General features: G+C 45.5%; 1 protein-coding gene across 1 annotated transcript; it reads left to right on the top strand.

Moving 5' to 3' along the window:
• Positions 1-14: 14 nt before the first annotated feature.
• LOC100136828 (starch synthase IIc precursor) lies at positions 15-15621 on the top strand. The gene is made up of 9 exons (NM_001398261.1): positions 15-411; positions 699-929; positions 4866-5337; positions 8558-8622; positions 9628-9705; positions 9779-9889; positions 10620-10664; positions 10905-11078; positions 14103-15621. Exons 1-9 carry the CDS (start codon positions 220-222, stop codon positions 15057-15059), a joined length of 2325 nt encoding a protein of 774 aa, NP_001385190.1. The 5' UTR covers positions 15-219; the 3' UTR covers positions 15060-15621.
• The last annotated feature ends 74 nt before the right edge of the window (positions 15622-15695 follow it).

Here is a 15695-nt window from a genome sequence, read left to right as displayed (position 1 = left end):
GAACCGAGGCCTCCGGCAGTCCGGCCCACTCGGCCACTCCCGTCGCGGCTCGCGAGGAGAGAGAAGAGTAAAAGAGCACCTTCTTCTCCGCGTCCCCATCCCACCACACCTCCGGATCAGCAGCGAAGTAGCCTGCACTACGCCGGTGCCTAGTAGTAGTAGCACCGCTCCGGCTCCACTGTTGAACGTTGAACGGAAGCCAGACCGGCCCGCACCTTGATGCCCGCTCCTATGGCGGCTTCCACCTTCCCCGTCGCCCCGCTGCACGCGCCGCCGCTGGTGCGCCCCCGGGTCGTCCCTCCTTCCCCCACCTTCGGCTGCTGCTGCCGCTGCTCCGCTCCGCGCGGGGGGCTCACCTTGCGCCCGCAGGCTTGCGCTCCACGCCGCCGCTGCAACCCCGCGATCCGCCCGGTGAGCCTGTCTCTCTCTCTCCCTCTCGCTTGAAATGCGCGATTGTTTTAGTGATCTGGCAGCTGAAATTATCGGCGGGGTCGCTCTCCACCGGTGCCCTGCCGCACCGCGACCTAACTCAGTGTTGTGAACATAAGTTTTTCAACAGTCAAGCCTGGGCCGATCCGTTGGCTCTGTGGGTTGTTTCCAGGTCATAAATCGGTGGAGCATGGTGGATTTTGGGAGTGCAGGTCAAGTGTTTTGCAGTGCGTGTGCTGACTGGTGTTGCTCTCTCCGTGTGTTCCTAGGTGAGGTTCTGTGCGGAAGTTGGTTCGGTGTGGCCCGTGGTGCTCACTCGATCGATCAGAAGGGGGTTTCAAAAGGGTATAAGTGTCGCAAGGGTGGATGACAATGCTGCTGGTCAAGTCAGTTTAGGTGATGACAACGAGGATTTAGACCATATCACCAACGAAACCCTTCGTACCACAATAAGGAAAAGCAAGGAAGTGCTGGCAAGGCACAAGATCATAATGAATCAGGTACTGTTTTACACGTTTTTTTGACGGAATCAAATGTTTTGGTCAATAATTAATCCATACCATTTTTAGATTTTATGTACTTCTTGTGGATCTCTGATATATCGCGTGACAATTCATGAAACTAGAAAATCACTATCTGTGTTCTAGCAATTGAGTCCAATGCTGTTGTACATTACATAGTATGTCTTCTACTAGCATATAGCCTGTGCTAAAGCTTTTATCCTAGGGAGGGGTCGACGGCGGCGACGACGACGACGTGAGTGAGGGATGGGGAAGGGGGCGGTGGTGTCGCGTGGAGGGGGAGGGGGAGAGATGATCCAAATAATATTGTTTATTGGATTTGAGTAAGGGAAAGAGGTTATCCAGCGATCTGAACCGTTGGTTTTGATGGTGCATTAAGTCTGTGTGCAATTTGTTTGGTGGATTTAGTGGATGTTATGAGTGTGAGGGTGATTTGGCTGGTTCGGTTTTGCAAAGTTTAAACTGGTGGATTATATAGTGGTAGACATATGTGTAAGATTGTATAGGAGATGCGGTACATATATATAGACTCAGAACCCTAACCTTAATGGGCCGACAGCCCAACAGTGGTGTCGCCCCCACACACTCAGAGTACACACATTGTCTAACATCCCCCCACAGTCGCAACGGGGCACCACACATGATGAGACTGGAGTAGAAGCCAAAGGTAGCAGCCGACAGGTTGAAATCCCCCCGCAGTCTCAGCGTCGTGAGGTTGTGAATATTGCGGTTGGAGTAGAGACCGGTGTGTACTCCAAGAAGATGATAGCCCCTGGATGCCGAGGTAGTCGAAGTCGAGGTGGCCATGGTCGAGAGACACGTGACAGTAGCCTGTTCTTCTGGAGGGGTCGACGTTTGAGCGTCAACGATCGATGGGGCGACGCAAAAGGGACAACATCAACCTCTGGGCCTTCGTGCTTCTTTCCGCGTTCGGTCGTCGAGGAGCTCCACCAGGGAGGCCGGCATGGTCAGGGTGGCCACGTCCGTAGCAAAGTAGAAGGGGAAACATTGGATCCAGTCGGGAAGGCCACGACAGCGACAGATCCAGCCACGAAGACGACGATCCAGCCAAAGGGACGACGGATCCAGCCGGGAAGGTCGCGACAACGGTGGATCCGGCCGGGAAAGCAGCGACAACAACGGATCTAGCTTCGGCGGCGACGGAAAAGGGGTGGGACGATGGGGCGGTCCAGCCAGGCAGGGGTCTGCGCCAGATTCAACCAGATAGGGGCGTTGACACCGGCGACAGGAGAAGCTTGAAAGTATGAGGCACTGCTGGTCTTCTCAGGCGAGCGGGCAGGGACCGCTGCTCGCCGGCTGTGGAAGGCCAGAGCGCGAGCGCAGGTCGGTCGACACTGGCCCGCGAGGCTGGAGGCTAGCAGGACGCTATAGAGATGTCCTCTAGTATGCAGCACTAGAGATGCTGCTGTCCCTGTTGTCCTCTAAAGGAGGATAGTCAAAAGGCTCCTGCTGTCCTCTAGATGCTAAAGGAGATGCTATTGTCCCTGCTGCCCTCTAGATGTTAAAGGAGGACAGTCAAAAAGCTCCTGCTGTCCTCTAGATGCTAAAGGAGATGCTGCTGCTGCTATCCCTGAGATGCACGCTGTCCTCGCAGTCAAAAAGGAGCTGCAACAAGATCTGCAGTCCCCCACAAGAGACCCACAAATGCTCAAGACTTATTCCATTAGAGGGAGGCCGGGCAGGGTGCCTGCGGCCTAGGTGGCGCCGCCGCCGACCATCAGATTGAGCAGAAGGCCGGTGGCGGCCGTGCGGCCTGTGCCGGCGAGGGGGGTCAGGCCCGCGCCTGTGGAGGACGCGGCAGCAAGGGTCGTGCCAGCGTAGGGCAGGGGAGCTACGCTTGCGCTGAAGGCGGCGACGGCGGTGGCAGTGCGCCCTGCGCCTATGAGGGGGGCCGAGCCCGCGCCTGTGGAGGCCACGACGGGGAAGGTCGGTGGCTAGAGGAGGGAGGGAGGCTAGGCAGGGAGCCGGCGGCGGCTGTGCGACCTACGCTGGTGAGGGGGCCTGGGCCTGTGGAGGACGCGGCGGTAAGGGCCTCGTCCGCGCTGGGCAGGGGAGCCGCGCCTGCGTCGACGACGGTGGCGGCGGTAGTGCGGCCTGCGCCTGTGAGGGGGGCCGATCCCGCGCTGTGGAGGCCGCGACGGCAAGGGACGCGCCCGCGACAGACAAGGCAGCGACACCCGAGCCCTGGCCGGCGGTGGCTGCGACGGCGGCCCCTGCAGTGGAGCAGGGAAGCTCCATGGGGGGAAGGGAGGGGAGGGAAGTCCGACCGGCAGGGGGGAGATCGGCGGTCGGAGGTGACCAGTGGCGGACATGGGAAGGCCGTCGGCTGCAGGAGGGAGGCCGCACGGCAAGGGCCGCGCCCACGCCGGGCAGGGGAGCCGCGCCTGCGCCGACGGCGGCGACGGTTGTGGACGTGCGGCCTGCACCTGTGAGGGGGGCCGAGCCCGCGCCTGTGGAGGCCGCCGCGTGGAAGGCCGACGACCAGAGGAGGGAGGGAGGCCGGGCAGGGAGCCGTCAGCTTGGGTGGCGTCGCCAGGAGCCTAGGTGGCGGCGCCGGCGTCTTGCAAACTGAGCAGAAAGTCGGTGGCGGCCATGCGGCCTGCCGGCGAGGGGGGCCGGACCCGCACCTGTGTAGGATGCATCGACAAGGGCCACGCTCGCTCCAGGCAGGGGAGCCGCGCCTGCGCCGACGGCGGTGGCGGCGGCCGTGCGGCCTGCGCCTGTGATGGGGGCTGAGCCCGCGCCTGTGGAGGCCACGACGGCAAGGGACGCTCTCGTGGCAGACAGGGGAGCGGCGGCGACCCCTACAGTGGAGGCAAGCTCCATGGGGGGAAGGGAGGGGAGGGAAGTCCGGCCGACAAGGGGAGATCGACGGCCGGAGGTGACCAGCGGCGGGCATAGGAAGGAAAAACCCTAACCCTAACCTAGCCCTCCGATACCATATAAGATTGTGAAGTGCTTGATGTATTGCATAGGAGATGGAGTACATATATATATATAGACTCAGAATCCTAACCAACATTGGTGCCGGCCCACACACACAGAGTACACACACTGTCTAACAATATGTAGATGAAGTTTACATACATGAACCTGCTCAAATTGTTTGAAGAGTCAAACTTCGTTTAGATATGGTTTTACAGAAGAATGTTGAACTCAAAATTGAGTGACTTCTGTTTTCACTGCAGTCACTTTTAAAAATCTTCTTTAAATTTTTTTACTGTTTCACACATGATGTGTGTTTATGGTAAACATGGGTTGTGGGTAGTCTGAATGGGTTACATTTCTGTGGAAGGAGCTGACAGTATCAGGAATTGAGCCTGGATGGGTTATATTTTTGTGGAAGAAGGTGACAGTATTAGGAATGATGTAATATTAATATATTATCATTTTACAACCTTCCATATAAGCAAATGATTACTGCTAGAGCATAGAATATACTGATGAATGTGTCCCTTTAATATATTCCTGTCGGAATTTATGATTTTTCATAATACATATTGGGAATGTGCGGACAATTTAAGAATGTCATCACACTGCTGTTCTTTTCCCATTTTGGCCTGTTTCTCAGTACCTGCTCTGCTTTGGAACTAGTGTTTCATGATAGATTTGTTGGAATTATTTGCAATTCACCTTACTAACGAGGTGTTTGTTTGGGATTATAATCTGTCCAGATTATATAATCCAACAAATTTTGAACTAAGTGTTAGTTCAAAATTTGTTTGATTTTATAATCCGAGTAGATTATAATTCCAAACAAACACCTCCTAAGTTAGCATGCATTCATTTTACTAGCTACTTGTATGGAGGTGTAGTGACTAGTGTATGCATCTGTTGTATTGTTTATTGACCTATCGGATGTTTCAAAAGATGATATTTGGTTAACTTATTCAGATATCAGAAAAGAAGCAGCTCATCTCAACTATACTAGACAGTTCCATTCATAATGAGCAAGAGCCACTCAGTGGTCAGAGTGATGGTTCCTTATCAAACCTGAATGCAATTGCAAAGGGCACAGAGATTGGTTATGACCATCAGACATACCATAATAGGTCTTTACAGCAATATGAATTTGACACCACTTATGGAGAATCCATCTACGATCAGAACACATACTATGAAAGTTCAGAAGACGACGGCACTGATTTCAGTGAGAATTATCAGTATAAAAGTTTTCCTAGAGCTACTCGTAGTGTGTATGAACTAGAAGAAGATAATGGTATGAAACAAGGCTATGTGGTACAACTAAGTCAAGCAAGTGGACATGAGCAGTCAGTTAACGAGGGAACAAATGACAATGCGTCTGAAGTTGATGTTATGAATGTCATATTGGTAGCCGCAGAGTGTGCTCCTTGGTCCAAAACAGGTAAGAACTGAATGATATAATTACACATTATTTTTCCAATTTGTATGCTGTTGCTGTCACTTTACCACATTCTTGGAAAAATAGCTGTGTATGTGTGTATGTGTGGACAGGGGGTGGGATTGGGTTGTGATTCTGTGATTTGGGACTGTAGCGATAGCTAAGAAAAGGAAGTACAATCTCACAATCTGACATTTTTTGAAGGGATCATTAGATAAGTAGGATTGTGATTAGTCCAAAAAGAAAAAAAATATAGTACATCAAAGAACCTCAACAGCCAAATAACTCCAGAAAGGATGGCAATTTTAGAAAATAGCAATCCCTGGAATATCCCATATTCCCATTAGACATTTTATTATAATGCCGCAAATACTCTACTTCTCTAACTTAGATTAGGCTCGGAGGGCAGAGGAATCCATCTGTTCTCTTGTATGGACCTTGAACTCACTATAATGGTGAAAAACCACCATTTTTTGTTAATGTAATGACATACAGCTTTCCTACATTGTTTGAGAAAAAAAGCCATTTGATCAAGGAGTGTAATTTTCAAATTTACATATGTTTGAGATTTTATTAGGTAGCCAAGTGCAAAATTGATGTTATTTCTCTAAATACAACAGAACAGGTGCTATTAGGCTCATTTCCCAATTTTCAAACCCAACTCTGTAACTCACTAGGAGTCATGTCCACTACTCTGTAGTGGCTGCTGTAAAGTCGACATGCAATTTGGGCGATCTTTTCAGTTTTAGAAAGGCGTGATTGCTTGTCAGTGGGTTGTTAACCTATGTTCTTGTGTGGTCAAAGAGACAACTAGACAGACTGATATTTTTCTTTTTTTTCGAGACACGCAGGAGAACTGCGCCCCATTATATATTAAGCAGAAGAAAAAAGAAAAAACAAAGGTTTACAGAAAAAATCTCCTTACGGAGGCCAAAAACAGGCATACAAATATAGATCCATAAGGGGATCAAAAAACAAACTACTCAAACTTCCTAAGGCTCTACCACGGGAGCAGCCAAATGAGCTAGGCCTTTTGCACCAGTAACTTCTCATTTTCTTCTTTCCTCATCAGCAGCTCTGAGACTTAAGGACATACTTGGGTTGCAGCCATCAAAAATGCATTTATTTCGATGATTCCATAAAGTCCAAGCTCCCAAAATGATGAGAGAGTTAAGGCCCTTTTTGTGAGTCCAAATACTGCTCCCCCACCACTTCCCACCATCCCAGGAAGGAGTTTGCGGTCGGCTGTGGTGCAAGTGAATGAAGACCAAATTTCCTGAGTAAAAAGGTACCAGAATTCTCGTGAGAAGGAACATTGCACAAGGAGGTGGTCTATAGTTTCTTCCTCTTGATCACATATGAGACACTTATCTGGATGATTTAGGCCTTGCTTTGCCAATCTATCAGCTGTCCAACATCTCTTATGGGCAACCAACCAAAGGAAGAAGCGACATTTTGGCAAGGCCCAAGACTTCCAGATTCTCTTGTAGTGTCCAAATGTCACAGATCCCAGGAACAGACCTTCATATGCTGATTTGGCTGAGTATACACCATTCGGGGCAATACTGAAGATATGTCTGTCTTCAACCTCCGGCTGCAGCTCGGTGCCAGAAATCAAATCCCAAAGCTGAAGGTAATCTGACAAAACCCCTACTGACAAGGCTCCTCTGATGTCGGAAATCCATTTGGCGCCAACAATTGCTTCCTGAACTGTCCTACAATTGATTAGCCGCTTCGGAATTGCGCCGATCAGCCTTGGAAACAAATCTGCAATTCTTTTTCCATTCAGCCATTTATCCTTCCAGAATTTGGTATTGGTTCCGTTCCCCACTTCAGTGGTCACTATTTCAGAAAAGAAGGCTCTAGCCTTTTTGGGGACTTGTATTTGAAGACCAGACCAGGGGCGAGAGTGATCAGTCTTTTGTAACCAAAGCCATCTTAGTCGAAGTGCCCAACATAATTCTGGAAAACTAGAAATACCAAGCCCACCAAGCTTTAGGGGGCGACATACTTTTTCCCAGGCAACAAGACAATGACCACCTTTAGCTTCTTTGCGGCCTCTCCATAGAAAACCTCTTCTAATTTTATCAATAGCCTCCAAACCCCACTGTAGGATATCTACTGCCATTGCTAAATATACCGTCATGCTAGTAAGAACATGCTGAACTTGCACTCTTCTTCCAGCCCTTGTCATTAAGTCTGCCTTCCAGTTAGGAAGCTGATCAGCTATCTTATCCACAAAAGGTTGGAACTGCTGCCTTGTTAACTTGTGTAAGGATAAGGGGAGCCCCAAATAACGACAAGGAAAGGTTGAGATTTCACATGGCAGCAAAGATTGGACTTCGAGCAGAACCTCCTCAGAGCATCTAATAGGATACACATTTGACTTTTGGACATTATTGTGTAACCCAGAGGCATCTCCAAACAATTGAAGAATGCTAAGAGTAAGGTCTATATCTGTCGGTGTTGGGCATAAGAAAAGGACCACATCATCAGCATACATGGAGACTCTATGGAGCTTTTTTGAACTAGAAAGCTGCTGAAGCAAACCATTATTTTCTGTCTTTGAGAACATGTTTTTCTCTTTCTCTAACAGGCAAGTTGAATATTTTTTATTTGGCTACTTAATATGCTTGGACTGAAGGCTTTGCTGTTGATATGCGTGCCTACTTTAGTGACATCATTTCATCCCTTATTTTTAAAAATAAATATGCACAAGTAAATAACCTTTTCTTTTGGCAAAAAGGGTGTGGGTTTAGTGACCACCTAGTGCACATATGAGTTTGCCACTGATTTTAATGATATATCTGCTAAATTATTATAGATATTAGGAATTGTTATTTTTATCATGTTTCATGTGTTATCATGTTTCTAGTTTATTCCTGACTGAGCATAAAACTGACCCACTCTAGAAAACAGGAACTACTTTAATCTAAATGAATGATAATCCTAACAAACTTCAGTGCTTGTGGCCACGCCAATTTGGTCATTCGTGGATGCTTGTACGGGTGCTCTTCTTCCACTTTTTTTCTGGCCGTATACCACCGTATATCCATACACCGGCTAATAATTTGTTTTTTTTCTTTTTCTTCCTCTGCTTTCTTCTGGCAGGTGGCTCTAGATATCTCCTGCACTAACAGCACCACAAAAATTGCATTCAACACTGACCATTTTAATCCCTTGTTCACTTTGTTTGCAATAACCTTGTACCAATTTCCTGCAGGTGGGCTTGGGGATGTTGCTGGAGCTTTGCCTAAGGCTTTGGCCAAGAGAGGTCATCGTGTCATGGTGTGCCTTTTGTGAGCTATTGTGTCTGAAAGAGATTTAACTAAGCTCCTACTAGTTGGAAGTGGTGCAAGTTAACATGGAAGATAAACAGGATGGTTGTAAAGTCCATAAAATCACTCATTCATCCTGTAGATGGTTGCAAAAAGATTTTTTTGAAAATGCAGGAGACGTGTTTTTTTATATTAAGAACAAAAAAAGGGATAAGAACCCTTACACACACCAACACAAAATCAGTTCAGTTCACATGGTTACAGAGATCACCAATCCTAAGCCTTCTACTGTTCCCCATCCGGCACAAGGGAAAATCACTTTAGTTCAACTAAAGAGGATTGACAATTAAGTTTGTATAGGTACCTGACATTGTGGCCACTATAAAACCATATTGAGTGGACAACCATAATTAACCAGCTGTGCGAGTCATGTGCTCTATGGCCTCCTTATACAAAGTGGGTTTTCACAAAAGACTAAGATCTATTCATGATATGTTCAGCAGAACTCATATACGTTTGGGCCAAAAATATTTGAGCTATATAGAAGCATTTTTCTGCAGCTCAAGTTGCCTAAATTCTAAGCAGTGTACCTGGATATTCTGTTTTTCAGTTTTAGGGCTAGATTGCAATGTTGTGCTCTGCTACCTTCACTGTGCAATCTAGTTAATTGTGGGAGCCTACTATTCTATTAAACTTTTGCTTTATGGTTCCAGTAAAAACATACCTTCATATAATTGTTATGTCCAACATTAAAAAGTACGCTCTTGAAAAGCCACAATACCAATAGGCACAGTAGTTTTTCTAAAAAGTAGGAGCTGTATTGTTAATCTTGGTTAGTGCCTCATATGGGAATAACTCATGCAGTACATTCCAAAGCAAACCAGTGTTCTTATTTGAGAGAACATAGGCTATGTTTCTGTGATTTTTGGTTAGAACAAAACTAAATTTTCAATAGCTACAGTTGGAGAAGCATTTAAATACTAAACACATAATCATTTTTTATATTTTTTGTTAGGTAGTAGTTCCAAAATACGGTGACTATGAGGAACCACAAGAGATAGGAGAGCCAAGGAGCTACCACGTTGCAGGGCAGGTATTTTCCTCTGCTATCATATTATATTAGCTTAACACATTGAATATAGCTTGAAAATGTTCTGTTTGGACAGGATATGGAAGTAAAGTATTATCATGCATACATAGATGGTGTGGATTTTGTTTTCATTGACAATCCTGTCTTCCACTATGTTCAAAGTGAAATTTATGGTGGGGACCAAACTGTGAGTATACCACTTCATTTGCTGATACTTTTTTCTCTGATGACACTAGAGAGTTGCATGTCATTTCATTAAGAAGAGAGAAAAATCACAAAGGAGAGGCAGTTGCCTGCTCCTAGTACAAAGGAGAGGCTTGAACCTGCTCCCAAACACACCACACACCAGGCTATAAAAACATTTGCTTTACTGAAAGCTAATATGAGATCTGTATCATATACTCCATTCCAAATTATAAGATACTTCCCTTTCAAAAAAACTCGACCTGCGGGGTAAGACAACCCTCGATATTGTATTAAGAAGAACTTCTCATGCAGGTTGAGAAACCCATGTCCACCCATACACAATGGCGCCGTAGCCCATGTAAGAAACGACCGCGACCGGGGCCGGGGCCGGGGCCGGGCCTTAGACCTGTGATTTGGCTTGGGACAAACGAAGGGATTTTTTTATTCCCAGCCTAAAAATTCGCTCCCACAGGAAGTCGAACTTAGGACCTGAGGATGCTACTCAGACTATCTAACCAACTCAGCTAGATGTCCTTTTGCACATCTCGCTTTCAAATTACATAGCTTTTGATATGCACTTAGATATACACTATATCTAGATACATAATAAAAATAATATATATAGGAAAGTTAAAACGCCTTATAATTTGGAATGGAGGGAGTACCTGTCAGTTTGTCTCCTTTTTGTTTTGTTTATTGTTGACACTAAGCAGATTAACTTTTATCTGCAGGACATCTGGAAACGAATGGTTTTGTTGTGCAAAGCAGCTGTAGAGGTAACCTTTCTTGTCTTGACATCTAAGATGCCTAGTTACACAATTAACACTCCTTCAGATACATCCAGTTTTTATGTATATAACATGATATCTTTATGACTATCATTTGGACTGTTTGAGTGCCCTTTCTAGGGGTAATTTTTCCCAGTTGAAGTATTGCCTAAATGCGTGGCCTTTTTTAACCTTGTTATTTCTCTTTCATTGTCTTATTCAATATGCTTATAGAAAACATCATTTTAGGTTCAATGGTATGTTCCATGTGGTGGCTTCTGCTACGGTGATGGAAATCTTGTGTTTATTGCAAATGATTGGCATACTGCACTTCTACCTGTTTATTTAAAGGCATACTATCGTGACAATGGTTTTATGCCATATGCCCGTTCAGTTCTTGTGATACACAATATAGCACATCAGGTAAGATCTTTTTCGTTACTGTTACCTTCTATATCCTGTGTATATAATTTGCCTGAATTATTGCTCTTTAATACTACATGGATCTCACTTGTTTCGGTTATTTGAAAAATATTGCTCTTACGATACATATGTATATGAGAATTATTTCACACACATACAGACAAGCACATACGTGCACACACACACTCGTGGCACGCCCGCACGTACACACACACACATATATTCTATTGCTATACCTATTTACTTATTTGTCTTCTTCATTAATGCATCCTGTTGGGTTTATAGGTAGTCTACCCCAACTTGCTTAGTTCTAAGAGACTTTGTTGTTGTAGTAGTTAGTGGAAAAATATGTGATCCACTCTAGGGATGGCAGTTAGGCCAGTGGTGCATGCAGGTCATAGTGGCCCATGGTTGTACCTGCCAGGCAATTTGAGCCCAAGCGCATATCTATTATCTAGCATGTGTATGGCAACCTTTACCCTTCTCTTGTGAGCATACAAAGACAAATCCAAAGAGATTGAGAAAATAAGTAGCTGGGAAATCATTTTGGACCAACAAACATGGTCAATCATGTAGCATAACCCCTACCTTCTGCCATTCCTTATGCTGAACTGACGATGTCTTGACACGTTTGGGGTTGGTCTCAAATTGGAAAGAAGTCTATAATATCGAATGCAATCTTTGACTGAGCCTTTGCTGATTAATAAGGCGTCAAAATGTGGGAGCTTCTTTGATTTGGGCATGGAACCCAGAAGGTAGCATTGAGTGTCTGGAAGGCAGCAGGTAGGGCTGTAGAGGCAACCAATGAAGGTAGCATTGTGTGACTGGATCCAGGAGGATCTCCTTACCTTAATGTGTGTAAGAGTGTGTAATGAGTCTGATAGAGAAGTGAGGAACAGTGCCTGAGCGATGAGTTTTGTTTCCCCTAGATTCTAGGGCTAGGATTTGTACATAATTATGTGGGTCCACATGCCAAGGTAGTGTGGATCTCTCTCTGAGGAGGGGGGGGGGGGGTGTTCCCAGGAGTCCTGGTAACCAGGTTCCCGGATCGAGGAACAGGAACGTGGTACACAGTACACTACTAAAGATAGGTTTTAACACTACGGGAACTAGATTGTTCCCACATTCCCAGTTCCGGGTTACTAAACCAGGACGCAGGACTTTGTGTTCATGGATGCGCCTGCAGTAAAAAGAGAAGATGAGAATATACACCTGTATTTACTCAGCCAATCGGGCAAATGAGCAAAACTGAGTACCTGAAATTTGGTTCTACAAAATGAATCTAGTAAAGTAAACAATCACATGATGAGTGATTAAAATAACATATACCTCTAGGCCTCATTAAAATTTTAAACGCTATAATTCTAGACAGGGAACCAATGAACCGTGTGGTTATTAGAGCCTTTGGATGCATCATAACTCATGTAAGATGATGGCAGAGTTTTGTATGCAAACAATGGGCATGAAGATTAACATGGTCTCAGATAGGAAAGCCAGAAATTATCTAGTGCCTTCACTGTCTTGCATATTTGTTGCACTAGAAAATAATGGAATATACAAGAATGTTTGAACATATATGGTCACAGCCACAGCAAAACATGCGGAACAAACCTTCCAGATAGCCAGACAATGGTAGTTTGGCCAGAACATTGTAAAAGTAGTGGGTGGTTCATGTTTGCTGTCTTTAAAGATATATATGAGATAATAGCTTCTATTTTTTCTCTCGAACATGCAGGAGAACTGTGCATCATTATATTAAGAAGAATGAAAGAAAAAACAAGATGGACCAGTACAACTGACACAACCTCCTTATGGTGGTAAAAAAACAGCAATACACAAAAGAATCCATGATTCTAGACATAACAGAGCAACCCTCTAAACTCAACTAAAGACCTGGGATGGGGGCGGTTAGCAGGGATAGCTCCCTAGCCCCTGCTAGACACCATAATTTCTTCTCTTGATTAGCTTTTCTGAGAGCTACAACCAAGTTTGGAGACTGCTTATCAAAAACACAACTATTTATGTGCTTCCATAGTGTCCAGGCTCCAAGGATTAGGGAATTCATCCCCTGCTTAGCTACACCACTGACTTGGCTGCTGGCCTAGTACCACCAATTCATGAAGCTGCCATCATGAGGTTGCGGTTCAAGCTGCTGGAGATTAATTTGTTGAAGCAATTGGAACCAAAAATCCCTGGCAAACACACAACAGGTCAGTAGATAGTCAATTGTTTCTCGTTGCTGATCACACAAGAGGCAACGTTCTGGATGTTCCATGCCTCTCCTTCTCAACCGATCAGCAGTCCAGCACTTCTGTAGGGCAGTTAACGAAAGAAAAACTTACATTTAGCCGGTGCCCAAGCCTTCCATATCCTCCCAGCAAGATCAAACTGGGTAGACCCAAGAAAGAAACACTCATAAACTGCTTTTGCCGAATACTTCCCATTTGCAGCGAGCCTGAACATGTTTATCCTCAACTCCCATGTGGCATCTGCAGCTCTACATCTCGCAGGAGGTCCCAAATGGATAGGAAGTCCACTATTAAAGCCTGAGATCTCACAAGGCATCATCCCTGCAACGTCTCTACCTCAGATTCTCCACACTGAATAGGAAAGACACTGCTATTTTTAGCATTATTTTGGAGACCAGAGGCATCTCCAAAGAGCTGCAAAATATCCATAACCATCTGAATGTCCTGGGCTCTAGGCCGCAGGTACAAGACCACATCATCTGTGTATATAGAGATCCGATGGTTAATAGGCATAGAGGTTAGGGACTGAAGCAGTCTCTCAGCTTCTGCTGCCATCACCATTATGTCCTCTGTAAGCGTTGTACTATTTTACCCTCTGTAAGCGCAGTACTGGCTGCTTGTACTCCAGAACCTGTTTGCATAGCAATTTACCATTGATGCTATTACTTTATAAGTATTTTATCTGTTAAAACTACTTCGTTTATACTGTCCATGAAGATAAATTCACTTATTTTGCCATCCATTCAGGTAAGTTAATTTCAATTTCTCTTTCCAGGGCCGTGGCCCGATAGATGATTTCAGGTACCTGGATTTGCCTGGTCATTACATGGATCAGTTCAAACTTTATGATCCATTCGGAGGTGATCATCTAAACATTTTTGCAGCTGGTATTAGAGCTGCTGATCGTTTGCTTACCGTTAGTCATGGTTATGCATGGGAGCTCAAAACACCTGATGGCGGCTGGGGCCTTCATAGTATCATTAATGAAAACGATTGGAAATTCCAGGGTATTGTAAATGGTATTGATACTGCTGATTGGAATCCTAGGCATGATGTCCATCTACAATCTGATGGGTACACCAACTATTCTCTAGAAACCGTTCAGACTGGTAAAGCACAGTGCAAGGAAGCACTACAGAAAGAGCTTGGACTCCCTGTTCGTGGCGATGTTCCGGTCATTGCTTTTATTGGACGGCTGGACCATCAAAAAGGTGTAGATCTGATAGCAGAGGCAATGCCGTGGATTGCTGGTCAGGATGTACAATTAATTATGTTGGGTACTGGAAGACAAGACCTTGAAGATACATTGAGGAGGCTTGAGAGCCAGCATTATGACAGGGTCCGGGGCTGGGTTGGGTTCTCTGTCCGGTTGGCTCATCGGATGACAGCAGGGGCTGATATACTATTGATGCCATCAAGGTTTGAGCCATGTGGGCTGAACCAGCTATATGCCATGATGTACGGGACTGTTCCTGTAGTTCATGCTGTTGGTGGTCTCCGCGACACAGTCCAACATTATAATCCCTATGAGGAGGTTGGAGTTGGATGGACTTTTGAGAAAGCAGAGGCAAACAGAATGATCGATGCCCTAGGGCACTGCTTGAACACATACAGAAATTACTGGAGCAGTTGGGAAGGTATCCAACGTAGAGGGATGATGCAGGACCTAAGCTGGGATAACGCTGCTAAACTCTACGAGGAAGTTCTTCTTGCCGCCAAATATCAGTGGTGACTGTTGTTGAACTGTCCAAGGAACTGTTGATATTTGTCATTCATAGACCTGAAGGCTTTCTGTCGCATAGAAGTCACCGACTGTTTCAATTCTTTTGGTGACTGCTTCACACAGCTGCTGCATGCTTTGTCCTGAATTTTGCAGGACGGTGTGCGTCGCAACAGCCAAATTTTTTTTGTTGTTGCCAGTTCCTAATAATCGCATCAGATGTGAATGTGAATTCTGAGTCTACCTCCTGGACAAACACAGTGGATGAGGCTTTTGCTGGAAACAGGTTAATGCTGGAGGAAAGATTGAGGGGAAGCGTCGTGCACTTTTTGCAAGTGTTTACGAATTCATTTGTTCTACAGGGAGAGCTCATTTAGACGCTTTGGTACAGGAGGGTGGTAGATAGCAGAGAAACTGATGCTTTGTATCTTGAGTAGTTTTGTTGTATCTCTAAATTAGGATACTTGTTACAATGTTCAGTTCTTCATATTTTTTTCCGTGCATATCCTGTAGATGATTTAGTGTTCCGGTCTTCCGAATGATCGTAAAAAAGGGGTTTGCAGGTTGTTGAGAATAATATATAATTATGAAAGGGCATCGGAATCCCTGAACAATACTGAAGTTCTCTGAAAGAACCGAGGCCATGAA

This window comes from Zea mays, chromosome 5, assembly GCF_902167145.1.
Source record: "Zea mays cultivar B73 chromosome 5, Zm-B73-REFERENCE-NAM-5.0, whole genome shotgun sequence".
NCBI classification, from domain to species: domain Eukaryota; kingdom Viridiplantae; phylum Streptophyta; class Magnoliopsida; order Poales; family Poaceae; genus Zea; species Zea mays.
This window is presented reverse-complemented; position numbering and strand designations above follow the sequence as displayed.